The 25,025-nt window shown below is 50.1% G+C and overlaps 10 protein-coding genes across 10 annotated transcripts; 4 read left to right on the top strand and 6 right to left on the bottom strand.

The window, feature by feature from the left end:
• Positions 1-925: 925 nt before the first annotated feature.
• M437DRAFT_57851 (Cloroperoxidase) lies at positions 926-1,798 on the top strand (the record flags this gene model as incomplete). Its single annotated transcript, XM_041023285.1, has 2 exons — positions 926-1,007; positions 1,062-1,798. The coding sequence occupies 2 exons, from the start codon at positions 926-928 to the stop codon at positions 1,796-1,798; spliced, it is 819 nt and encodes a 272-aa protein (XP_040876156.1).
• Positions 1,799-2,781: 983 nt separating this feature from the next.
• M437DRAFT_69482 (uncharacterized protein) lies at positions 2,782-4,278 on the bottom strand (the record flags this gene model as incomplete). Its single annotated transcript, XM_041025288.1, has 3 exons — positions 2,782-3,482; positions 3,531-3,957; positions 4,060-4,278. The coding sequence occupies 3 exons, from the start codon at positions 4,276-4,278 to the stop codon at positions 2,782-2,784; spliced, it is 1,347 nt and encodes a 448-aa protein (XP_040876155.1).
• Positions 4,279-5,308: 1,030 nt separating this feature from the next.
• M437DRAFT_88075 (uncharacterized protein) lies at positions 5,309-6,916 on the top strand (the record flags this gene model as incomplete). The annotated part of the gene is made up of 1 exon (XM_041028758.1): positions 5,309-6,916. The coding sequence occupies one exon, from the start codon at positions 5,309-5,311 to the stop codon at positions 6,914-6,916; it is 1,608 nt and encodes a 535-aa protein (XP_040876154.1).
• A 1,428-nt stretch (positions 6,917-8,344) lies between these two features.
• Positions 8,345-9,883, bottom strand: M437DRAFT_69480 (acetyl-CoA synthetase-like protein; the record flags this gene model as incomplete). Its single annotated transcript, XM_041025287.1, has 1 exon — positions 8,345-9,883. The coding sequence occupies one exon, from the start codon at positions 9,881-9,883 to the stop codon at positions 8,345-8,347; it is 1,539 nt and encodes a 512-aa protein (XP_040876153.1).
• Positions 9,884-10,211: 328 nt separating this feature from the next.
• On the top strand, positions 10,212-11,887 carry M437DRAFT_57996 (uncharacterized protein; the record flags this gene model as incomplete). The annotated part of the gene is made up of 3 exons (XM_041023316.1): positions 10,212-10,350; positions 10,405-11,732; positions 11,786-11,887. The coding sequence occupies 3 exons, from the start codon at positions 10,212-10,214 to the stop codon at positions 11,885-11,887; spliced, it is 1,569 nt and encodes a 522-aa protein (XP_040876152.1).
• A 361-nt stretch (positions 11,888-12,248) lies between these two features.
• On the bottom strand, positions 12,249-14,330 carry M437DRAFT_58050 (uncharacterized protein; the record flags this gene model as incomplete). The annotated part of the gene is made up of 2 exons (XM_041023325.1): positions 12,249-13,938; positions 13,996-14,330. The coding sequence occupies 2 exons, from the start codon at positions 14,328-14,330 to the stop codon at positions 12,249-12,251; spliced, it is 2,025 nt and encodes a 674-aa protein (XP_040876151.1).
• Positions 14,331-15,386: 1,056 nt separating this feature from the next.
• Positions 15,387-16,964, bottom strand: M437DRAFT_58072 (uncharacterized protein; the record flags this gene model as incomplete). The annotated part of the gene is made up of 2 exons (XM_041023330.1): positions 15,387-16,453; positions 16,508-16,964. The coding sequence occupies 2 exons, from the start codon at positions 16,962-16,964 to the stop codon at positions 15,387-15,389; spliced, it is 1,524 nt and encodes a 507-aa protein (XP_040876150.1).
• Positions 16,965-17,366: 402 nt separating this feature from the next.
• M437DRAFT_14995 (uncharacterized protein) lies at positions 17,367-17,666 on the top strand (the record flags this gene model as incomplete). The annotated part of the gene is made up of 1 exon (XM_041018789.1): positions 17,367-17,666. A coding segment is annotated over one exon (300 nt), but the record flags the coding sequence as incomplete, so codon positions are not given.
• A 416-nt stretch (positions 17,667-18,082) lies between these two features.
• On the bottom strand, positions 18,083-20,775 carry M437DRAFT_69475 (AAA ATPase; the record flags this gene model as incomplete). The annotated part of the gene is made up of 5 exons (XM_041025286.1): positions 18,083-20,164; positions 20,218-20,467; positions 20,521-20,579; positions 20,637-20,664; positions 20,723-20,775. 5 exons carry the CDS (start codon positions 20,773-20,775, stop codon positions 18,083-18,085), a joined length of 2,472 nt encoding a protein of 823 aa, XP_040876148.1.
• A 2,768-nt stretch (positions 20,776-23,543) lies between these two features.
• M437DRAFT_78571 (uncharacterized protein) lies at positions 23,544-24,696 on the bottom strand (the record flags this gene model as incomplete). The annotated part of the gene is made up of 4 exons (XM_041027010.1): positions 23,544-23,622; positions 23,695-23,933; positions 23,989-24,490; positions 24,554-24,696. 4 exons carry the CDS (start codon positions 24,694-24,696, stop codon positions 23,544-23,546), a joined length of 963 nt encoding a protein of 320 aa, XP_040876147.1.
• Positions 24,697-25,025: the final 329 nt, after the last annotated feature.

Here is a 25,025-nt window from a genome sequence, read left to right as displayed (position 1 = left end):
GGATCATTGCTATACGTCCTCCTCCTCGTACATTGTATCGCTTGTTGCACATGCTCCCCTTGATGATACGGGTACGGCTGTTACATACACGCAAGGCTATGAAAGTGCAATAGCCAACCACCGTGGAGTTTATTTGTGACCTCGACAGCGTGGCAGAATCCGTTCCACTCAAGCAACGGATCTTGATTCTCGTTCGAAAAAACGGTAAATTTGCGTGTGGTTGCAGATCATCTAGAGAGCCGGGGAAACACTGAGAATTTTATTTCAATGAGATGGCGCCTTGACGCGGTTTAAACCTGAGCGTGAAGAGCTACACGATCCCAGAGCTACCATGAACATTGCCCTCAGGCTAGCAGGCGCGAAGTCAAAACGGCTGACGGCAAGCTCTCGAAGACAGTTTCTCGCCCCACAAAGCAGGGAATTTTAACCGCCGGACTGGCTTTTTTGACGTATCTTTAACCGTCCCTCGTGCCGGAATGTGGTTCATCGGGCTGGGAGTTTAAATTGATGACATACCGTCCATACAGAAACATGTAAGGTATGTATATGCCCTTATGGTTGACATCTCAGTTGACTTTCAGCTATTGTGCTGCTAAGATCGAAGGTAAATCGATAGTGTCTTGCTGACCACAGTGCAATCCAAGGAATAATGTCTCACGCCGTAGGATATAATACTCCACTAGACTTCGCAAATCCCCTGTCACTTACAGTATTGTGACTTGCATCGTTGAAACTCCAAGCTTGCTCAAACATGTGGACTCCTGTCATTCTCTCTCTTACGTTGCCTCAACTCGCGGCTGCTATGCCCAAGCCTGGAGTTTCACCTTGTCTCTCCTCTCTTAGGCCTCCTGGCGAGCTTTCGTCTTTCTTTCCATCGGCGAAATCCACTGGAAACCCGACATCGTTGCCCACAAGCCTTCCATCTATGGCTGCGGGTCAAAGTGAACCCTCTCTTGATCCTCACGATCCTCGATTCCTGAACTGGGTTCCTGCGGGTCCCGGCGACTGTAAGCTTCCAAGACCCTTTCTGGCGACAGACGTGAAAGTTGACGATCATCTAGCGCGAGGCCCTTGTCCAGCTTTGAACTCCCTTGCCAATCACGGCTTCCTTCCTCATGATGGTAAGAACCTCAACGTGGCTCAACTTGTCCTGGCACTGTTCGAAGGCCTGGGTGTGTCGCCAGAGATATCTGGTGTCATTGGTCTCCTCGGAGCTCTGTCTTCCACTCATCCACTCAGTCTGACCTTTGATCTTCACGATCTTTCGCGTCATCTGTTCTTCATTGGACATGATGATAGCTTTTCACGCCAGGACTGCCGTATCGGCGACTGCAACGACTTCAATATGACTCTGTGGCAGACGGCGCTCGATGCCATCGGTGAAGGCCCTATGGTTGGTGCTCTGGACCTCGGACGTGGCAAGTCTGCCAGGATAACCAGTGAACTTGCCCAAAACCCTGAGGATTCATATGGCCCAAGAGCAGCAGGTTTTGGAGCCATAGAGGCCGGCTTTGTTCTCACTGCAATGGGTGGTCCCTCCGCAGTTGCACCACTGAAGTATGTGCGTACCTTCTTCGAAGAGGAGAGGTTGCCCTGGGACGAAGGCTGGCGACCATTCGTCGAAGCCACCAATGTTGCAACCGTGAGCGCCGCAGCTATATTGTCGTTGGCAGCGGATCCCAACTTGCTTCCTGACGCTGCCAGAGTCATTATTGACACCCCATCGGTATGTGCATTTTCTTCCACGGAAGCAATTTTCTGCTCACGAGTTCTGGGTAGGAACTTCTCGAGACTGTGATTCCACCCGAATACGACCTGACCGCAAACTTGACCGCTCTTCTTACTAGCATTGGCTTTAGTGCTTTGCGCGCCCTCGAGATCCCTTCTTTGTGAGATTGCCCGATATCGTAACTGGTGTCCTTTCTGTGCAGTGTTCATCTCTTAGTTTGTCACATCATGCTTGAGTTTGTCGCTCTTTGAGTCATAGTTAGTCCTTGAATCATAACCACATGCCGTCTTCAGTCATGCTCAAAGTACATCTGCTTGGAGACGATTAATAGTTGATTTCACGATGATACCTTCAAGACGTGCGTTCAATACGAACCCGAGGTTGAGGCATTCAATGGTAAAGGTCATGATAATGTTGTCGACACGTAATCCGGACACGAGATCAAGGTTGATATGATCACGAATAACTCCTTGTGGCGAACACGTGTATCAGGTAGGTTCTGCGGGGTTCCATTATTTATGGATCCAAGCCACAGCCTATAGACCAAAATGGATACACTTTGAGACCATGTGGGATCATTTTCTCAATGAAAGCACAGCGATCATATAATGTGGCAACACAAAGACCCATTCCTCCGGGATGACTGCAAAATGACAAGATGGCTCTGATATAGAGTTCAATAATCAAGCGGAGGGCTTGTAGTCACTGTACTCAAGATTTTACTTCTTGCCCATCCATCGATGACCTGACACAAGGGCCAGATAAGTTTCAATAGCACACATATCTTGGAACCATTGATGGGAATCATGCGAGTTGTCTGTACACCAGGCCCCGGTGTTTGCTGTGGACTAAGGTCATGAATGTCAAGATAAATTGGACTTGCCTCCCCTGTCCCATTCAGCATTTCAGACACTTTCTTATATACAACATTCACCCAAACATACATATCGAACCTGAAACACAATGAGGTATCCCACTGCCTTGAGCCTTCTATGGCTCGCAGCTGGAACCCTGCAAACTTCTGCCAATTTCATCAGTTGCAAGGAGATTCCTCAGGGATGCCTTGGGTTTGACCTCCTACCATCTTCCCAAATCCCTGTCCAGATTGCAATCTGTGAGCCCAAGCTCGAGATACTTAACATCGTGGACAATGTAGAGGGGGCCTTACCAGCCTTGGCATGTCTGGCACTGAATGCAACAGAAGTTCTTAGCGGAACCCTTATACAAAGATGTGTCCAGCAAGCGTTCGGTTGCCCCGAGGAGAAATACTCGTCTTTGGGCGGCATTTTCACCACCAGTCTGATGGAGACTAGCGGCAGCAGCAGCGGGTCTACAAGTACCGCAATGAACACTAGTAAAACCTCTCTATCTTCGCCGAGCCCTACTATCTCAACCACTATCTCAAGGACTACTGCAATTGTTCCGTCATCGATGTCTTCGAACTCTACCATTTTGATTACTTCTTCGAGCGCCTCTGGAACTCTTTTATCCTCGATGCTTTCTAGCTCTGCTACAACGCTGTCATTGATAAACAAGGTCTCGACTTCTTCATCTTCGATGTTTTCCAGCTCCGCCGCCTCATTATCGTCGATGAGTAATAGTTTCACCTCTTCGACTTCGATCTCTCCTAGCTCTACCACCTCAAGTTCTGCTTCGAGCACTACTGTGAAGCCGTCGTCTTCGTTGTTATCCTCTGCATATTCATCTCCGATATATCCCACTCCTACCACATTGAACACTACCTCGAGCACTACTACAGCTCAATCGTCTTTTTCGGTGTTCTCCAACTCTACAGCTTCACCATATTCCAGCCCGAGTCTCTCATCTTCGAGGTCAAGCTCCTCGTTTTTGAGTCTCTCGAGTGCGAGCCCTTCAGCTCTATCTTCATTCTCTAGCTCCCTGTCGTTGAGCTCGGTTTCTCTTCCATCAACTTCGAGCTCATCGCCATCAAGCTTGAGCTCCTCATCTAATCTTGCATCATCTATGAGCAATGTCCCGGTTTCTTCATTTGGTAATACCACCACACTAGCATCATCAACCAAGGATTCAATTTCCTCGCATACCAGCGCTCCTTCGTCTCCGACAGCGACATCTAAATCGGTCATCTCGTCATTCATGTCGAGCCCTACCTCCTCGTTAGCCTCCTCAAGCGTCATGTCGAGCTCTTCACCGAGTCGCTCTAGCTCGTCATCCTCCTCTAGCTTCAAATTCACCTCTGTCACCTCTGCCTCGTATCCGTCAAGCAGTGTCACTGATACGACTACCGCCACAAGGATTATCAAATTTACAAGTCTGTCTGGTCCATCCAATTCCTATGTCTCCGATAACACCTTCAGCGTCGTGTTTGGCGGTAGCACAGGGTCGATGCCGACATTTTCGAATTTGACCACTACTACTACGGTCAACGTTGGATCGTCATCCAGGCCATCAAGCAGCGCCGTGGACACCTCGAAGTTATCGAGTACTGAGTCATTGATGGCTAGCTCAAAGCTGTCAAGCACTGGTTCTATGATGTCCACCTCGAAAACACCAAGCACCGTTGCCACCATGTCCGTATCAGCGTCATTGAGATCCAGTCACTTGATATCTAGCTCGGTGATATCGAGCACCACGGCCAGCGCATCGGCTACTCCCCCAATCTCGGTCATCTGTTCTGCCACTCTTCCCGCGATATGTACTCAGATGACAGTGGCTCCGACTGCTAGCGCTCAAGAGATCCAATCGTGCAGATCCGCTCTGGAGTCTTCGTCCTCAACAATGAGCTACAACTGCACTAAACAATGCCTCGAGTCTATGGGATCTGATAGTACCGCCATCGTCGGATGTTTGCAGGAATGCTACCCCCACTCCTCTGGTGCATGTAGCGGATCGACTCCTATTAGCTCATTGAGTCCATCAACCACCATGACCAGCGCTTGTAGTGTGACATTGCCAGCGGTTTGTATGAGTCTAGCGGCTGCAACACATGCCCCCAACGTCCAGCAAGTGCAATCTTGCAGGTCTGCACTTGAGACGCAATCTTCTCCTTCGAAAGAAGTAAACCTCCAGTGTGCTGAGAGATGTTTCAGCCAAACAGGCTCGAACGGTGCGATCTTGGTAGCATGTTTGCAAGCAGAAATGTGCTCGGATAGCTCATCTCAATCTTGCCAATTTGGCAACTCATCTGCCTCGATCGGCTCACTCCAAACCACTACAGCCAGCTCTGTACCTGTCATGAGCACCTGCACTATGACTCTCCCCACGCCTTGCGCCGAAATGGTTACATCATCACAGACTATGCCCAGCGCCCAACAGATTTCATCTTGCAAATCTGCCCTCGCAAGCTCTTCTCTCACACTTCCTGCATCAGGAGGATCAGATGTCTATGGGTGTGCAGAACAGTGCTTCGAGATGGCTGGAACGAGTTGCATGGCTCTGATCAAATGTCTAGAGACCGAATTATGCTCCGCATCATCTGGTTCCATGGGTTCACCTTACGCATGTCGCTTCTCCAGTGCCACAAGCTCCTTGCAAGCATCAACCACTAGCATTTCTCCTTCAAGCACTTGTAGCATGGTCGTACCAGCGGCTTGTACTAGCATGGCTTTCACCTCGACAGTTGTTGCTGAGCAAGTCCAGTCCTGCTGGTCTGCTCTCGAGGCCTCGTCTTCTGCTACCTGGTCGTCTCCTGGAGAGTCCATCGCATACAAGTCAGCACAAAAGTGTCTCGCCATGGCAGAGCCTGATAGCACTCAAATACTCGACTGTTTGGACATCGAGCTATGCTCTTTCGTAGACATTGATCTTCTGTCTGTTCCTTCTAGCCCAACAGCTCCTTCACGACCTCACAGTACTGTTTCTATTCACAGCACAGCAAACATCTGCGGTCTGATGTTACCATCGACTTGTACCGATATGACCGAGTCGTCGGCAGTCAGCGGTCAACAAGCTGATGCTTGCAGATCTGCCCTCACAGATTCGTCAACCTTGAGCGATCTGAGCGGGTTTGTGTGTGCTATGAAGTGTTTCGACATAGCTGGAACTATCGGTATCGCCATCGTGGACTGTTTGCAAATAGAGCTGTGCTCTGACATGACTCAATCCTGTCACTTGTCCAAATCTCCTAGCGCATCTCTATCATCTGCCCCCGCATCTCTAGTGACTGCAACCACCACAGTCACCCCTGCAAGCTCCGCCACGACATCGAGCACCGTTCCGGCAATCAGCGCAGCTGATATCTGTGACTTGACAATGGCAGGTGTTTGTACCGAAATGGCAGGATCTTCGACGGTCAGTAGTCAGCAAGCCAGCGCTTGCAAGTCTGGTCTCGAGATCTCATTCCCATCGGTGGATCTGGATGAGTGTGCTCTGAAGTGCTTAGGGGCAACTGGCGCACCAGGCACCGCAGTGATCGACTGCCTATACATCGAGCTGTGTGCTGGTCTTGCTGTTGCTCAATCATCCATTCTACCTGGATCTGGTGGATCTTCTGAACCCTTCAGCTCTGCTGTTGTCGTCGGGGCCATTGGGATAACCGGCAACACCGCCTCGATGACCCCTGCCTTTGCCCACAGCGCAACTATGTCTGAGGTCCAGATGAGCTCGACTACTTCCTTCATGCCTGTACCACCTACCTCTGCCGGCTCGAAATCGGGTTCTCCAGCTTCAGTCTCATCAGTTTCCGCTTCTGGATCCCCTGCCCATGAAACACTGTCGAGCACGATCAACACTATTGCTAGCTCCGTTATCCCCGCTCTTTCGACCAATTCTGTCAACTCTGATATATACAGTGCTCCGTTGGTCAGCTCTAGTCGAGTGAGTGGGTCCGCTCAGTCCAGTGACACCTGTACCTCGGCGGCCTCCTCTACTTCATCTGCCTCTGCTGCCTCCGCTAGCTCTACTGGCTCCACCACCCCTGTCAGCTCTGCCATCCCTATCAACTCTGCTGGTTCTGCCCGTGCTACATCTCTCACTCACGTCGCCACCGCTCTTGTTTCCAAGACTGCCAGCACACCTAGCATCTCGAGGCCATCTGATATCACCAAGTCATCAGCAGGACCTTCGAGTTTCACCACATCATATTCCGGAAGCTCGCCCATAGGATCAAGTCCTGCTAAATACACTGCCGCTGCAAACAACAATAGTGCCAGGTCTCTATGTATCAGTGGTTTCTTTGCCACCCTTGCTGTGATCTTCGGGTACATGTAGGAGCCTCGAGGGTCGAAGACACTGCTTGATCATTTGCATTTTGAAAACTTTGCCAGATCCGCCCTCTTTTACAAGGAAAGGCTCTTTGGAAGCTTAGCATCGGACGCCCACTTCAGCTGTTCGAACAACACCGTTTGCGATAACTTGGTTCACTTGTCTCTCTTCACAATCCTCAGTAGCCGTTACTCGGCATCTAATCATTTCATAGACACTCATTTAATACTAATCCAATCAAATCTTTACAATAATTCTACAGACTTTGCCAAGATGATGTAGATATCGCTCTATTGCTTGATTACCATCAATATCTGTTCCTTTCTATTCCAGTCCAAATCACTACAGTTTTTCCTAGGAGAACTCAGAGATGGCTCTCTTGTGATAAACTAGACGTTTCCGAGAATATGTTGGATGGTTGGTGAGAAGTCACTTCCTCGTTACATGATCAGGCCCGTTTCAGATTTCTGGCGTCCTGCCATGCGACAATCTTCTTGACTCGCAACTTGACCAGTGCAAACACGCGATGAGTTGCGTTATCAAGGGAGGTTGGGGTCTTTGTTTCCTAATGAACAGTATCCTGCTTGCTTTACCGAGGCCGTTATCGAGACAGGAAGAAATACCAAGGGGTTCACGCGAGAGAATTGAAAAGGCACGTCAGGCGATGTTCTCTGGGTGTCTTGTTGGCATCCGCTTAGATATTTCCCGCCTTCAGATTTCCTATTCCTCTACAGTGGTAGCCCCAGCTCCTTGTCCTACACTCTCGATCAGTGCACCCACTACAGTATTATCAGCCCAATTCTCCAGCACAGCAGTATCCATATATTTCGACGAGCCGGTGGCGATAAAATTTGAGCGTACAGCATTGTATCCGAATACTACTCATCCAGAGACAACTCCGAAATCTTCTAGAAAAACACTCAAACCCACATTTCCATAAACAAGAATGGTATAGACACACCAGACTCGATGGTCTGCCCTACCCTTGGATAGAAGCAGAATGTTGCTGCACTGGAGCTGTTCAAATCGAGCGTTCGCGCCACAAGCAAGTTTTTGTAGTTTGGAAAGATTCCGCTCAATCGTGAGTCTACTGTCGTTTTTGAAACAGCCGCGAGTAGTAATCGTCTGAGCTTTAGTCCAGCCGTCCGCAAGACAACCATTGCGTTCTAGAGATGAAAGTTATTCTTGAGCTGGCTAGGCTTGACTTCCTCAGTTAGGCCTATAGTGGATGAAGACTCATGCCAACTAGGGAGCTCGGCGATAGTGCGATTCATCATCACTCATTATATCTCGTCTTGTATTCTACAGAGATATTGCATAAGTTGTCGGAAATCACGCAGGGGATAGAATGGAAGATTTTGTCTTTGAGTTCATGACAATGATATACATACATATGCGAGTATATACAGAAAACATCAGTACTTTCGTGAGCTTTTACAGCTTGGCCTTGGGACCCTCTTGCTTGAGCATAGCTTCAGCAACCATACGTCTCTGGATCTTACCAGTAGCAGTCTTGGGCATGACATCAGTAAAGAAGATCTTCTTGGGCAACTTGAACTTTGCAACACGTTCGGCCATCCAGGATTTTAGGTCTGCAGGCTCGAGCTTTTGGCTGTCCTTGAGGACGATGGCGACACCGACGTCTTGACCGTACATGTCATCAGCGATGGCGAAACTGACGGCTTCGGATACTGCAGGGTGTTGTGCCATGACGTTGTCGAGTTCGATGGGACTGATCTTCTCACCACCCTTGTTGATAAGCTCCTTGATTCTGCCAGTGATGATCACGTAGCCATCAGGATCCTTTTTACCCTGGTCACCAGTACGGAAGAAGCCATCGGCAGTGAATGAAGATTTGTTTGCTTCCGGGTTGTTGAGGTAGCCAGCAGTGACGTTCTCACCACGAATGCAGATTTCGGCTTCAGAGCCTTGAGCAACTTCCTTGCCTGACTGATCCAAAATCTTGATCTCAACACCCTGACCAACACCGACAGAGCCTGGTTGACGCTTGCCCTTGTGAGGCAGAGGGTTGGAAGTCATTTGGTGAGCAGCCTCGGTCATGGCGTAGGCTTCAAGAACGGGGGCCTTGAATGTCTTCTCGAGCTCATGGAAGACCTTGGGAGACAGAGGTGAAGAGCAAGATCTGATAAAGCGGATGTCTGGTAGAGGAGAAGGAATGGGACTCTTGAGCAAGATCTGGTGGATGGTAGGTACAGCAGTGTACCAGTTTGCCTTGTGGGTTTGGAAGTCACGCCAGAAGTCGGAAGCCGAGAATTTGGGGGGCACAACAACAGAACCGCCAGAGAGTAGAGGAGCAAGGAAACCAGCGAGGAGACCGTGAACGTGGAAGAGCGGCATGACCAACATGGTGCGATCATTCTTGGTCAACTCGTAAGTTGCCTTGATGTTTGACATTGTGCGTGTCAAGTTCTTGTGTGAAAGAGGGACGGCCTTGGGACGGCCAGTAGTACCACTAGTGTGCAAAACAAGAGCGACATCATCAGGCTGAGCGTACTCGATTGACTTGTTGCCCTTGCCCTTGAGCTTTCCCTCGTCCTTGATGTCCAAAACAACCTCTTTTCCATTCCAGTAACATTCAGCGACGGCAGCATTGTACTTGGTTGCAGCCTTGACAGCAGGACCGTCTGCCAGACCTTGGGGGACCAGGACGAGAGCAGACTTTAAGTCATCGATGTAAAACTCGAACTCTGATTGCTTGTATGCTGGGTTGAGAGGGGCGGCAATAGCACGCTGCCAGGCGGTTGCGAGGAAAGCGACGATGAAAGGGTATGTGTTGGGAAGAGCGATCGAGACTGCTGAGCCAGGAGTAATGCCCAACTTTGCGAGCTTCTCTTGGAAGGAGAGAATGTCTGCAGTGAGTTGCTCGTACGACACAGTCAAGGGCTGCTTGCCAGGCACAATGATGGCAGTGTCATGAGACGAATGTGAGAAGGCGTTTGTGAGGGTCGTCATTTTGGTAGTTTCTCTTGTGTTCTGAATCAATTGGAAATGCAAGAAGAAATTGGTAGGTATATAGAAAGGGCAAACAGAAAAAGGAAGGAGCGATAAGCAGATATCAAATGCCGAATAACCTGAAAGTACGGAGATGGCAGTTGCGGCGTAATCGGAGGAAGGTGGAGTTGACGATGGTGACATCAACAGATCCGAGCTTCCCCCGCTCCCGCAAAGAGAGTCAAGAGCAAGCGCAGTCCCTGGCTTGGCACGTCAAGTCAAGTCAGTTGTGACTTGAACTTGGGCCTGTCGAGTCTCGTTGTTGTTCTTACAATCAGTCAACACCGACATGCCGCCGTCACTATATGCAAACTTGCTGGACCCAGCGGCCGCTCCAGCCGCTGCCACAATCTCTGGCGCGCCCGTCAAATACTCGTTCAAGAAAGAAGACGAAGCTCCAGCTCCAGTGGAAAAGAAAACACCCGATGGTACCTGAAGCAGCTCGATTTCATAAAGGCTCGCTGATCCTCAACTCGACGCAGCCTCTCTCCGTTTCCAGCCTGCCATCAAGCGCCCTCAGCCTGTTCAAAAACAGAATAAAAGGCCGAACTCGAATCCCACAACAGCCACCAAGCCTCCTGCCATACCTCAAGCTCCTCAAGCATCCGGCCCCATCGTCCAGAAATGGAACGAGTCTCAACAACAAGACTTTGATGTCGTCAACGAGTACCACAAGTTTCAGGAAGAGCAGAAGGCCCGTCTAAAGGAGGAACGCAAGAGCAAGAATAAAAAGAGGGCCTCGTTGCACATTGAAGACATCGACTGGTCTGCCCCCTACAACGTCCAGGACGCCTTTACCAAGACTCGCACCAAACTACGACTAGATGCTTGGAAGCACTCCGACTCAAAGTTCAATGCTCGCTATCAGTGGAAGGAGATGCTGCATTCCTTCAGACGTCCCGGAACCCCTCCACCAACAAGAGACGAACCTAGACTTGCAACCGATGTCTCGTACAAGAATATGCCGCCGCCGCAAGAACTTACTGAACCTGCCAATCCTCAAGCCACGTCCCAGCCTGCATTCTCTCCGCCGCCGCCGCCGCCGCCGCCTCCCGCTGCTGCTCCCGTTGCCTATCCTCCTCCACCTTCATTCGACCAATATCCACCACCTCCACCTCCTCCACAATTTCCAGGAGCTCCTGCTTTGCCTGGTCTGCAATACTATCCACCCCCTCCACCCCACTTTGTTCCGCCTCCACCACCTGCACAGACATATCAAGCTGCGCCTGCGCCTGTCGCAGCTCAGCCTGCTCCATCACAACCATCAGGAACCATTTCACGCGAGCCTGTGCGCTACGAACAAGCTGCTCAAACACTACAAGACACGGCTGTAGACCTTGACAATGCAGAGCCATCCCAAGAACCCGAGCCCGAGGTACGGACTTCTGCTCCAGGACAAAAAGGTTTCGCGCAACGCTACATGGAGAAAATGGGTTGGAAAAAGGGCGAAGGTCTCGGCAAAGAATCAACTGGTATCACGACAATCTTGCGTCACGAAGCCACGAAACGAAAACGCAAGGCCGACTCAGAGGGCGGTGGTTGGGCACAACCCGCTGCCATGGGTCGTATTGTGGGAGGCAAAAAGACAAAGACCGATGCACCTGTCGACGAGAGCAAAGCCTTCAGTCTGGTTGCCAGATTCGAAGGTATGCTCAAAGACATGGATATCGACAAGGCCATCGAAGAGGACAATCTCATGCAAAGGATTGGCGAGAAATTGGAGCAATACGGTCGCTCTGAGCGTGTATTTATCGACCGCGCTACTGGAAGAGTGTTTGTCAAGTTCACTAGCGCGTTGAGTGCTTTCAACGTAAGTCTTGTATTGCTATTTGAGAGGAAACGACCTTGCTGACAGGAACATAGGCTATCAAGGCAAGTGACGGCACAGACTTTTTGGACAATGGACGCATCGTTCAAAGCACTTTCTTCAATGCCGACAAGTTCGAAGAGGGTGTCTACGAATAATCTTGGCTTTTGGATTTCTCACAATATGTAGTCTTTGACAATCAAACCTACTGCTCTTTGCACAAACAAACGCTCAAGATACATGCAAATGCGACTGAACAATTTTTGATATATGAGCTGCTACAAACAAGCGAAAAGGCAAAAGGTATCTAAAGTCGTTGCGAAGGAGACTTGCATCCATAAATTCTAAAGTCGTTAAGTTTTCTTGACGTGGCCGGGAGACTTGCAACCCTTTTTTTGTGTCCTGAAAGTCGTTGCTGTTCGTCCGAAGGACTTTGCACCTCGCTCTTGCTCCTCCAGTCATCCTCTTCCACCACCCGTTCTTTGCTCTCTAGCACTTATCACAGAGAGAGAAGCAATCTTACAGCTTTCCCTGTGCAGGCTGACAACAGCTCTTCGGCACCTCCACAGAAGCTTTGTTGCTCGACGGCGGCACGTCAATACTGGGGTTAGCAGTAAAGAAGTCCGCAGGCCTCAAATGCACCTGATGGATCTCACAGGGCATAACGGGCCAATCCTCAACACGAGGGTTGTGAGTCAAACTAAAGACACTCCAGACCACCACATCAGTATCTCTAGTCTTGTCGCCGCGGGCGACTGCATCAGCAACTCCATCCACTTCTTTGCGCGATTGCATAGTAAACCTTCCTCCAGCGTAGAGTTCGTCGTCTCTGTGTTTGGTGACCCAAAGGTGATGTTGAGCGAATTGGGCGCGTTGGGCTTGAACGCTGTTTGGATCTGCAAGTAACAATTGCGTAGCCGGAGGAACCAACTTGTACCCTACGCTATTTCCCGAGATGGGGTTTTTGATGTTTTCGTTTACGATTTTGAAGACGCGGTTTAAACGGGGTTCGGCATCTTGCCATGTTGCTTTCTCGATGGGCGTTTTGCGGACTTCGTAGTAGTTGCCTCGAGGGTTTGTGGTGGGGTTCATAGGTACAGCGTGGGATTCTTCAGTTACGACTGTGTTGGAGTGGCCGTCGATTGCAGGGTCAATGCGGAAAGCGAAAATATGCTGGTGGTTTTGAGCCAGCACGCCAGGGTTAACCACATTTCCATAGTTAGAAGTTTTGCCAGGGTCGATGTTGACACAGGAGACGATTCCCGTAGCGCGGGTTTCGATATCGATACCTCCGCTCTGGTCGAACTTATACGCAAAGACGTATTCGTAGTTTGCGAGGGTGATGATGAATTGCACCACCAACACACGGCTGCGAGTAACCACTGCACGGTTCGTCCTCCAGTTGGTGTGTTTCCAACCAATGCCTTCGTCTTGCTCATGCAGACAAATAACATTAGGGTGGATTTTGCCTTTTCCTTCATCATCCACAATCACAGCGTCAAAGTATTTGATGACGCCTAGACAGTCACACCCCAAGGAAAGGTTATTAGCACAGTTTCCTGCGCCGCCATCGCCAAAGTCAAAGGCTTGTTTGCGTTGGAAAGGAGGTCGGGCATCTGCGTAAGGAACAGTCATTTCAGAGACTGAAAGTCTGTGGAAGACGCTGCGACCATCGTAGTGGATATCGTGGATAACGGCTCCTTCGCGCGGGTTGAACGAAACTCTGAAACGCCATTTCTGCCACTCGACAAGAGATTCGTCAGTAACTTTGAATGAAGGTCCATCAGGCTGCAACACATTCAAAGTCTTGAGATCTTGTCTGAGTCCCTGGGGTAGCAGTTCAGGAACATATTCCGCATTGGTGCAATGATCCAGAATCCTTTCTCCATGAGTTTTATCCTTAAGCCCATCGTTTTTACCTCCAGTAGCCAGTTTATCAATCCTACAAATTTGCTTTTTGTGGATATCCAAGACGGGGATGAGAGGAAGAGGGAAGGCGTAAAAGTTAGAGTCGGGGTTTCCGTTGCGAGTGTCTTGAGCAAAGATAAGACCTTGGAAGTAGCGACGACTTTCATCTTCTTCATCAAGACCACCGTAAGGCCAGGGTTCGATGATGATTTCATAGTGGTCCGGGATATTGAGGTCCTTGATTGCTTGTTGGAAGTTGGGATCGGCTTTGCAGACATTGACCAGGACGTCGAATTCTTTGCTGCTGGGGTGTTAGCAATCTCGGTGTAAGATTATGGGATAGTACTCGAACACTTACAGAGTCAAAGCGGCTTGATGTTCCTTGCCAATGATCTCATGCTTGATTCTCTGTCTAGATCCAATATCCACCACACTCTCATGATAAGAAGGAATTCTATCCTTGCCAATGACATCGTACTGGCACTTAGCAAGCCTCGCAGGCCTGGGAGAAGAAGGACTTAAACGACCTTCATGTTCAAGTTTCAGGTACTCGATCAACTCCTTCTTCGTAGGTTCCTGAAGGAAGATTTCGCGAAAATCAATGACTTCCTTGTCGTGATGGGCAAGCACAATCTCTCTCGCGAGATTGGTCTCTGCAATAGAGAGGATGGAAAGTGGATGAGAGGGAGCCATAGGCGGCAAAGAGTAAAAAGAGATGAATGCTATGAACAAAAGAAAGAACAGAATCTCCTTCAGCGAAGAAGAGCTCTACTTATATCCCATAAAGGACAGCCAGCAGTGATACAGGTCAGAAAGTAGACTATACCCAATTCAGCATGTCTATGCGAAAGCCCAAAGTGCGATAAGATAGAGTCGCATGGAGTCGCCAAGTTGAGACGCGACCGCTGCCAGAGCGGGGCCATCACGCGGCAAAGACAAGGGCTCGACGGGTGCCCGCGGGCTCCTTGTCACTGTTTGTCGTATTCTATGACTGTAATTTGGCCGATGTCAGGGCACTCAATTGCAAACGCAAATGCTCCACGTAAACCCAAGGCCTTGTGCGGTCTACTTCCGCGTGTGTTGCTTATCGGATAATAAGCTTTCTCACTTATTTGTCTCAAAACGGGCTGAGGGCTTGATGCATAGCGATATACATATCTCTTGATCGTTTCGAGGCAAAAGAGTGAGAAATGCATATCAGCTTCTACTCTGTTCGAAGTCAAATATACGACAAGACATAGCAGTGAGGGTCTCAGACGTCTTGATGATTTTGTTGTGTGTATTCTTACCGAGGACTGATAGAATGAACATCTGTTTCCAATTCCAGATGTTACCGCATCACAGAGAGCCGAAGGAGAGATAAGTTCATCACAGATAGAAAATGTAAGATTGGAGAATGGTCATAAATTCACTCTAGACACGGGTGCACGATCGAGTCTTTCATGTCCAAAGTTCATGCTCGATGTCGTCTGAGAGATGACTTTCTAAGTCTGTCTCAAAACTTGATGCTCATCTCGAGACCCTGACTTTCAATCCAAGGACTCCTCTCCGCTCACATAAGCTTGTCCTTCTTTCTTGTCTTTTCTCAGTACCAGTAAGATGATCTAGATCAATCTCAACGCCATGCTTCAATGCATTTTCCGAAATCTTCTCCGCCGGGTAATACCACAGTTTCCTGCCTGTAACTTTGGCACCGCCATGATGAAAAGTGACTAGATCCTGCATCAACCTAGAAAGAGGTGTACTCGCCTAGAGAACACCCCCAGGTAATGCTCGACCGCTATCTGCATTCTCTCTCCTCAAGCTTTCTCTGCTGGAACCTGCATTTTGCATCTCTGACGCAGGAACGGTGCGATTGGCGGACCAACCTTCACCAAGAGGAGCTGCGTGTTTGCGAAGCATGAACATTGGTTTACCACCTTCACGTTCAAGTTGCTTGAACAGCATGAGTGGTTTCTCTTCCAAGCCTAGGCAGCGTTCTTGATCGCCGTAGACGATGTATAGAGAGTATTGGCGCCAGTCGTCGTTGATGTTGTATCTTTGCAGAGCTACAGGCAAGACTTTGTGGCATGGATCTTCGATGCTCACACGGAAAGACTTGAAGATCTCTACTTGTGGATTGTCCTTCTCCCTGGTGGAACGTGGTAGTGGAGCACTGTTTGGCGGGTCTTCTTGTGGAGGCACAGGCGTTGCTGCTGTTCTTCGGCTTGGGAGAGCTGTTGTAGATGGTGCGTGAGATACATGCGATTGACGTGGGTCCTCGATGTATGAAGGGCGAGCTGATGGAGGAACATCGCGTGGGAAAGAACGATTGCCGGCGGACATGGCCTGTGCCGAAGAAGCATATGCGGGAGATGTAGGGGATGGTTGTGAAAGTTGGTTGGGCGAGTTTTGAGGATGCGAAGGGTTCAGGTGAGATGTGGCAGCCATTGCAGCAGCAGATGGATCGAGAGTGGACGACTCGTGGATAGTCGGTGAGGGGTTCTTGGGGGCGCCTCCAAGGAAGAGCTTCTTGGTCGAGAACTTGCGAGACAAGCCACTGGTGATCTTTTCAGGTTTGATGTCTGCTGGAGGGGTGCCGAGTCCGTCTGCCGGAGTAGGAGGTAGTTGAGAACGGTCCTTGACCATGCGAATGACAGGCAGAGTATCTTCACGCAACTTTCTGTTCTCTTCGGAGATGCGGTCGAACTGGTCACGCAGAGTCCGAAGCTCAATCTCGGCTGATAGAATGCGTGAGTCGCGTAGACGGATTGACTCAATGATACGGGCGATGTCGTCCTGTGTAGCTGTCATATCCAAAGCATTATCTCCAGCGGCTGCAGATGGTTGTTAGTCAAGTTATGGAGGAATGAAGGTGGACTGCGACTGACACAAGGGAACGTAATGATCCGGGTCCAGAGGAATGTTTTGCTTGATTTTGATATCGTATACGCCTCTGAGCAGAGACAAACGATGACCCACACTCATAATGCCCATCTCTTTAAAGTCGTGGTGTTGCATCTCGACAAGGGCCAGACCGGTAATGGCCTCGTCAACAAAGGCGTCGGCATACTGTGTAAGACCCAGAGAAGCGACCCAGTCGGCGACCTGCTCAGCAGTCCATTGAGTGATGAGGCCTGTCGGGCTTGGGTTGAGAGAATGCGATAGCGAGTGGCTGAAGGTGGTGGGCGTGTGCTCAGCACTGGTCGTCATGTCGTCGTCGTCAAGATCGTCGTCGTGCAGGGTGGAGCGCGGGAGAGTTGGCGAGTGATATGTCGGGTGCAGATATTCGTCTTCGGGGTCTGAATCATGGTGGTATGTGGACGTCTTGTAGGCGGCCATTGACATTCCACTGCGCGCGCCCTGGCGTGGAGGCGGCGCTAACCGGGGCAGAACCGTTGGTGATAAAACGTGGCGGCTGAGTAAGGAAGGTCTGGCAGAGAGACTTGTGTGTGGTGTAGACGTCTGTCTCGGGCTTGAGCGAGTGTGAGTGTGCAGGTATAGCAAACTGGTGCTGGTACTGTGTTTCCCCTCTTGTGCCTGTCGTCGTCAGTCGATTAGCCTGGAAGCAGACGCCAAGCCTGAATCACCCCGACCTCCTGCCCTACAACTCCACACGGCCCAAGAACTTCCCCGTCGACATATCAAACTCAACTAGGACATCACAAGTTCATCACCACAAAATTCATCACAATGTCACAAAAACTCTCCGTCAACGAGTCAACAAGCTTCTCGACCCAACCCGCAACTCAAACTCAACTCACTACGGCCCTTGTCGACGGTGGAAGTATTCCCATCATCCAGAACGCTCTCCTCCATGAACTTCAGGCTTCAGGCTGGTCAACAAATCTCAAAAACCACGTCACTCAACTCATGCGTTCTGGCGAGTGTACCAAGTACGATGACTTGATGGAACGCATTCTCGAAGAAGCTTTGGCAGATCCCAACACTGCGAAAGACTCGAACTCTCCTTCTTTGGCTATTCCCGATGAGGCCATTACTCAGGCTGTCAAGGTTGTCAAGAAGGAGTTGGACAAGATCTGTCAAGTCGACACTGCTTGATGACTCCAACCTCTGTCTACTTTTCTCCTCTATTCTACTCTTGCATGCACAATGGGTAAGCTGATTCTATATAAGTTCAACAACAAAGCAATCGACTGACGCCGCGTTCGGACAGCGTTTGGAGGTCACCATCAATGATACCACTTTTTGTTATGTTCTCTTACACTTCAGAGCCACATATTCTTATACATCACATCACAATTCAATTCAATTACCAAAATCTTGTTGTTCAGAAGTACATTTCTGCGTGAACTACGTAAATAGCTAGAAAAAAGACAAGCCATTGCACGCCGTTGATTCATCACTAAAAGGCGCCATCGCGGCTTCCATTAAGAAAAACTCCAGGCATTCCCTCGCTTCTATCAGAGTGCCTTTGCCATGATATATCCTTCTCTCAACTCCCCTTAGTTGTAGAGGTCGTCATCGCCACCAGCCTCGCCGAAGTTGTCCTGACCACCGTTCTCGCCGCCAGTGGTGGCGTCAGGGAAGCGGAAGAAGTTGCTACCGCTTGACTGCTTCATCTGTTGAGCGAAGCTCTCGTATCTTCTGATCTCAACATCGGTAACGGATCTACGAGCGCTCTGCATGGCCTCCTCGAAGTGAGCACGGGTGAGCTCGGGAACGGGGTCCTCAGCATCCTCCTCCATAGCATCCTCACCAGCAGCCTCACGAGCCTTGGTACGCTCAATGTCGGTGGAGATGGCCTCCTTGATGGCGAGCTTGACGGCACGCTGGGTGATGAAACCAAGATCGGCACCGGAGAAGCCGTTGGTCTTGGAAGCGATGTATGCAATGTCGACATCGGGGGAGACAGGGGTCTTGCGGAGCTGAGCTCTGAGAATACCCTCACGAGACTTCTCATCGGGAAGAGGAACGTAGACGAGAGTGTCAAGACGTCCAGGACGGCAGAGAGCGTTGTCGAGCTGCTCGGGACGGTTGGTAGCACCAATGACGAAGACGTTCTTCTTCGAGGTCATACCATCCATCTCAGTGAGAAGCTGGTTGACGACACGGTCGGAAGCACCGCCAGCATCACCGCCAGCGCCTGAACCACCACGAGACTTGGCAATGGAATCCAATTCATCGAGGAAAACAACGCAAGGTGCAGCAGCACGAGCCTTGTCGAAGATGTCACGGATGTTGCTCTCAGACTCACCGAACCACATAGAAAGGAGTTCGGGACCCTTGACGGAAATGAAGTTGGCAGCACACTCGTTGGCGACGGCCTTGGCGAGAAGAGTCTTACCAGTACCAGGAGGTCCGTAGAAGAGGACACCCTTTGATGGTGAAAGACCGAACTTGAGGAACTTTTCGGGGTGGTCGACGGGGTACTGGACGGACTCGATGAGTTCGCGCTTGACCTCCTCGAGACCACCGATATCTTCCCAGCGGACGTTGGGCACTTCGACAACGGCAACCTCGCGGAGTGCCGAAGGGTTGGAGACACCAAGAGCGAATCTGAAGTTCTCCATGGTGACACCCAGTGAGTCGAGAACCTCGGCGTCGATTGTGTCCTCGTCCAAGTCGATCAGGTCCATCTTTTCACGAATCTGCTGCATGGCAGCCTCTGAGCAGAGAGCTGCAATATCCGAACCGACGTAACCGTGAGTCTCAGCGGCGATGCTCTCAAGGTCAACATCATCACCGAGCTTCATGTTCTTGGTGTGAATCTGAAGAATCTCGAGACGGCCAGTAGGGTCGGGAATGCCAATGTCGACTTCACGGTCGAAGCGGCCGAAACGACGAAGGGCAGGGTCGATCGAGTTGGGGCGGTTAGTGGCGGCCATGACAACGATGTTGGAACGAGCCTTCATGCCGTCCATGAGGGTAAGGAGTTGCGAAACAACACGACGTTCGACTTCACCGTTAGTCTTCTCACGCTTGGGAGCGATGGAGTCGATCTCATCAATGAAGATGATTGCGGGTGAGTTCTTCTCGGCCTCCTCGAAGGCCTTGCGCAGGTTGGATTCAGATTCACCAGCCATCTTTGACATGATTTCGGGACCGTTGATGAGGAAGAAGAAAGCGCCAGTCTCGTTGGCAACAGCTCTGGCCATCAGAGTCTTACCAGTACCGGGAGGACCGTACATGAGGATACCACGAGGAGGCTTAATACCGATCGACTTGAAGAGTTGGGGATGTCTCAAGGGCAGCTCGACAAGCTCACGGACTTGAGCCATTTGCTTGCGAACACCACCAATGTCGTCGTAGCCAACCTCGTTGAGGTTACCCTCCTCATCCTCGCGCTGGATGGGCTCGCCTTCGCAGTGAATGACAGTGTCTTGTGCGACAATGCCGAACTCTGGGGGATCCACCTCGACAACCTTGAACTCGACTTGTCTCATACCACCTCTGCATGTGAAGAGGTCGCCTTGACGGACGGGTCTGTATGCCTCGCGGAAGTAGGGAGCGAGGTAAACATCGAAGAGGGAACCAGTGATGCCTTCGATTGTGTCGGCAATGGGGAGGACTGCGATACGCTTGGCCTGTCGTGGGTGTTAGTGCTGAGATGGAATGAAGAAGAGTGCGGTCAACTCACGTATTTGATGTCCGGGCAAGGGTGGACGGTGATGATGTCGCCGTGCTTGACACGGAGGTTGTGGCGGACAACACGGTTGATGCGAGCTTGACCATCCTCGAGATCGTCATCGGCAAGAACAATCAAGACGGTATCCTTGCGCTTCTTTCCCTTAACCAGGACGGTGTCGCCACGGAAAAGCTGGAGGGTCTCCATGGTGTTGTTAGAAAGGGCGATGATGGAGTTGTCATCGTTGGTGGCGTCAGTAACACTGAGAGCATGTCAGTATGAGTGTGGCAAGCTGGAACGATGGAGGCGGCGAACATCAATGAGTTGGGCTTCTTCTTCTTCTTGAGGATAGCCGTTGATACGTCGTTCTCGACCTGAGGGGCAAGTTAGTTGTGATGCTCGTGATGGTAGCTATTGTGTCGGTGACTTACGTTCTTCTGCTCAGCGCCAGAGGGGTCACTACAGATGTGTGTCAGTATGCGCGTGACATGCGAGATGGGGCGTGTGATGGTCGTACTGTTCAAGCTTGACCTTGTTCTTGGTCTCGACGTGATCCGGCTCCCCAGACATGATGGCGGTAGATCTTGTTGCGAAGTATGTGTTGATTAGGAGAAGGAGAAGTTCAAGATCTGAACAGAGGTAAAAGGGTGGAGGTGATGGGACAAAGTGTTATGTGATGATTGGAGAAGATGGCGAGAGTGTTGTCTGAGGTGAATCGAAGGCAATGGTGCACTGAAGCAATGACGCCGCGACGGAGCTCGGGCCTCCGACTCAAATCCCCGACTCTTCAAACGCCAGCTGTGCTCTCACTCTCGGACGACAAGACTGATGGATTATTCATTCACAGTACGCCACCGAAAAAGAATTCGATGGAATCTAATGGACTGTTCTCTATCTTTACCGGCACCAAGCCTACGCCCTGGTTGTACAAAGCACTCTCACTGCTGCCTACGGTAAACACATGTTCCGAAACAGTCTCTTTCAGGAATTTGCTTGCCACCTGTAACAACCGTTTGCAAGCCGCATCAAGAATGTGCTGAGACAACACTGTTATTCTCACTACAACTCTTTACAAATGGAATACCAGCATTCATGTGCTCTATGAATCACTTTCCTTCGCTGACAGAGAGCTTTGTGGCTGCATGCTGTACGCCGACCAATTTGGCAAGTACTCACAACGCCTTCTTTGGCTGAAATGGAAAAGCCAAAGTGACAACAAGCGCAATCTATGTTGTATCCCTACGACATCGTCGAGCTACTCGAGCCTTTGAGTCTCTACTTTCACATTTCCGCGGCAAACATGGAAGATCCTATTTCTAGTAGGCGTCTGGACGGTAGGTCTGCTCTCTCATCTTTTCGGTTTCCATCAGTACTAGAGAGCACGCGAGTTCAAGCCGGCTGTGATTCTTCTTCGCGACGACATTAGCCAGTACAGATCTCTACATGCTTGAATGTGCTTCAACAAGATATAATTCGTATCTCTCTCATATTGCTCTTTCTGCATTGACATCTGTGCATTCGAAAGACTCATTGTTCTATGGTAGGTCTTGTTCTGTTTATTCTCTAGAGACATTCGACTTAAAAGATACTATGTATCCTCTCCTTTACACTATTGACGTCCCATTTTTAAATACTGCATAATGTGTGTTCATTGCTTACCTTACCTATAGAGAGATTTTTCAAATCCGCAAAGTATAGCCTCGTCTATTTCAGACTTGGAAGATATGCTACCCAAGAGATTGCAAACGTCAAGACTAAGGTAGGCATCTCTCGTGCTCGAGGCAAATTCTTTCATAACATCATGACCATACAGAAGCAAATCACTTGGAGACATCAACGATCGACAGAATCCGAGGTATGATGCGGAAGCTTTCGAGCAAGCAAGAGAACATACTATCACTTCGATCAATAGTTCAAGATCTGCATGCGGACGTTTGTATTCGACCTCTTCTCATGAGAATCCCAGCACTGTTGAGAATGTTGAATATTCGGACGATTTCTACGATCAAGAGGCCTCTCATCCAACATATGGTGAGGTATTTGGAGAGGATATCGAGAACATTTTCCAAGACGCGAGTCAACTCATGATCAAAGAAGATGACGAAGAAGACAACAATATATGGCCCTCAAGCACGTCAAAATACAGATCACAAGACCAAGACACCTCATCATGGTCCAACAACCTCTGGCTCACATCCCCAACCCCAGCATCAACCTTCACAACCCCTTCCATCCCCCTACCTTCCCCGAACACTCTAACATCAACCTACCTCCCCTTCTCCTCTCATCTAGCCCTAACCACTCACTTTGCCCCCTCAACTCTCTGTCACTACCAAACCCAGCACATCCCAATCTTCCTCCACAGCATTCTTCAACTCCCCAACACCCTTTCCCAAATCCTCTCTTTACGCACCTCAGATGTTCTCTGTCGGCTAACACCTTCAATCCTGCTTGATTACACTACCTCTGTCTCGCCTGATACACTTCTTCCTTCTCTGCTCCCTGCAACGACGTTTTCGATATATCGTCATGTCAATGGGTTGCTTTATTTTCCTTCAAGTCTTGATGCCGTTACAGAGATTGATTAGTTTCTGGCTGGTACGCATACTACGAAAAGCCAGATGAGGAGAGTCAAGACAGAAGTTGAAGATGCGCAGGGGAAAAGGCATGAAATAAGTGCTTGGGCGTGGGTTGTAACGACAAAGGAGGGAACGGAGGAGTGGTGGACTTTGGAGGATTTTGTTGCGGGCAGGATTGTCGGGTTGGGGTCCGTGGAGTGGTGATATGCAAGCATCGCTTCATCATCTTTGCCTTTTGGATTTGATTTCTGAACTTTTGGAGTTTTGACAAGTCGGTTGACTCGGTGATGATGTTGCTGCAATGGTTTCCAGATTGAGACTTGAGAATTTGAGCTTCGTTGACATCTTGGAAATCTCAGAACAACTAATCCTTTTTATTATTATTTTCAGGGATGACCGCTAGAGAACAAAAGTATGTGAAACCTGGAAGAGACTTGTGCCGTAGGCCTGCAGAGTACATGATGGTGGTTCAAGGAAGGTGGAAGTAATGCCCAGGGTCGTACGCCCAGCATTTCGACTTGGTCGTCACAGCGTTTCTTTTGAGGCTTCATAAATGAACCTCGGCTGCTGGAACAAGATTCATTCACCACATTATATTTGTCCGTATTCAATTTTAAAACAATGTAATGAAGACTCATATCCATTCGCAGTAATGTTACATTCGCTGATATGTACAAAATTGCGCAGGAATCGTGCTCTCGTTACCTTCGTTGGTAATTTGGTCCAAAAGATGATCCAGGGAGAAGCAAACAAGCAATTCTAGAAGCTATTATCATGCTTTTCACTCCTGCTCCTTCTTGTCGGCGCGGGGCTCATCGCCTTCCTTCTCACCCTTCTCCTGTCCAATTCTAGACTCAGGACTAGAATGATGTTAGTTTGCTCGCGTGGAACGCGGACGGGATGTACTTACGTGGGTCTGTTCACGGAGACGGTTCCTTGCGACTTAGCGGTCTCAGGGGCACCCTCGCCTGTGCGATCGTTAGCATTCGTGTCAGAGACCGACAGGATAAGAGGCGCGTTACCCTTCTTCGATTTCTCAGGGTCCTCGTCAATTCTTGTGGAGTGTCTTGTAGGGGTGGTCGACAATCCCTGCTGCTTCTTTTGAATGTCTCCCTGTTCGTCAGAGCCAGTAGTCTTTGCGGTGGCAGCCTATAAGATGTCAGTCTCGGCTGGCTTGAAGTGATGATGTAGTGTTGTGACGCACGCTGGTAGAGCCGTCGTCTCTGTGAGCAGGACCCTCGCCGAGGTTCTTGCCGTAGCCGGAGTCGATGCGCTTCTTGAATGCGCCCTTGGAGTCAGGCTCGCGCTTGCGCTCATCGGGCATCTCGTTGTCCTCGTCGCCCTCGTTGGTCTTGCCCTTGAATTGGACACCCTCAACATTGCCCTTGCTCTCGGGCATGTTCTTGCCCTCGGTATTGGGCTTGGACTTTGATTCCCCAGCAGCGGGCTCGTTGTTGGCCTGAGGCTGGTCCTGGGTCTTCTCACCCTCACCGTCCTTCAGAGCACCACCCTCGTCCTTGGTCTCGCCATCATCCTTGGACTCGTCCTCAGGCTGCTCCTGGGATTCCTCCTCAGGCTGCTCAACCTCGGGGTGCTCCTCGACGTGCTTGGCGTGGGCAGAGCCGGGACCGTGAACGTCACCGTGAGATGAATCGGGCCAGAGGTACCAAGCGCCAGGAATGGTGACAGCGGCAGCACCGAGGATCCTGTAGGAATAGAAAAGTCAATTGGCGTCCAATTGGTTTCGTAGTGACATGGTGGAGCGTTACCATGGCACATCGCTGCTGGGAGCCGAGTGACCGTGACCGCTGGCGTAACCTCTTCTGGCAACAGCACGAGCGGCAGGGCGGGCAGAAGAGCGGAAGAGACGGGCAGCTGAGAAGCCGCGGATGGCAGATCGGGGGAGAACCATTGTGTGTGTTATCGAGAATATCGAGGTGGTGGATGGTAGCAATTGACAGAGCGTGATGGGCAGTTACGAGCGCGAACCGGATGTCAGGTCGCCAAGACTGAGCTCTTCTTCGACCTTCCGCGTCATAATTGTGCCTTTCCATCCGTCATCCCAAATTCGGAAGCTCTTCAATTGTGCACGGACATACGTGCTGTCGCCTAGCCCAGGCAGAGACACCATCTAGCACGAGACAAACACGCAGTTGCTCAAGACTGACGAGTGAATCATAAACAAATCATTTCTGCATTGTCTATTCAAATCTCTTGTCCGGACTTTCATCACTCTGTCTT

The sequence above is a fragment of the Aureobasidium melanogenum genome (assembly GCF_000721775.1).
Source record: "Aureobasidium melanogenum CBS 110374 unplaced genomic scaffold scaffold_27, whole genome shotgun sequence".
NCBI lineage: Eukaryota > Fungi > Ascomycota > Dothideomycetes > Dothideales > Saccotheciaceae > Aureobasidium > Aureobasidium melanogenum.
The sequence above is the reverse complement of the archived record's forward strand: the minus strand, read 5'-3'. Positions and strand labels throughout refer to the sequence as shown.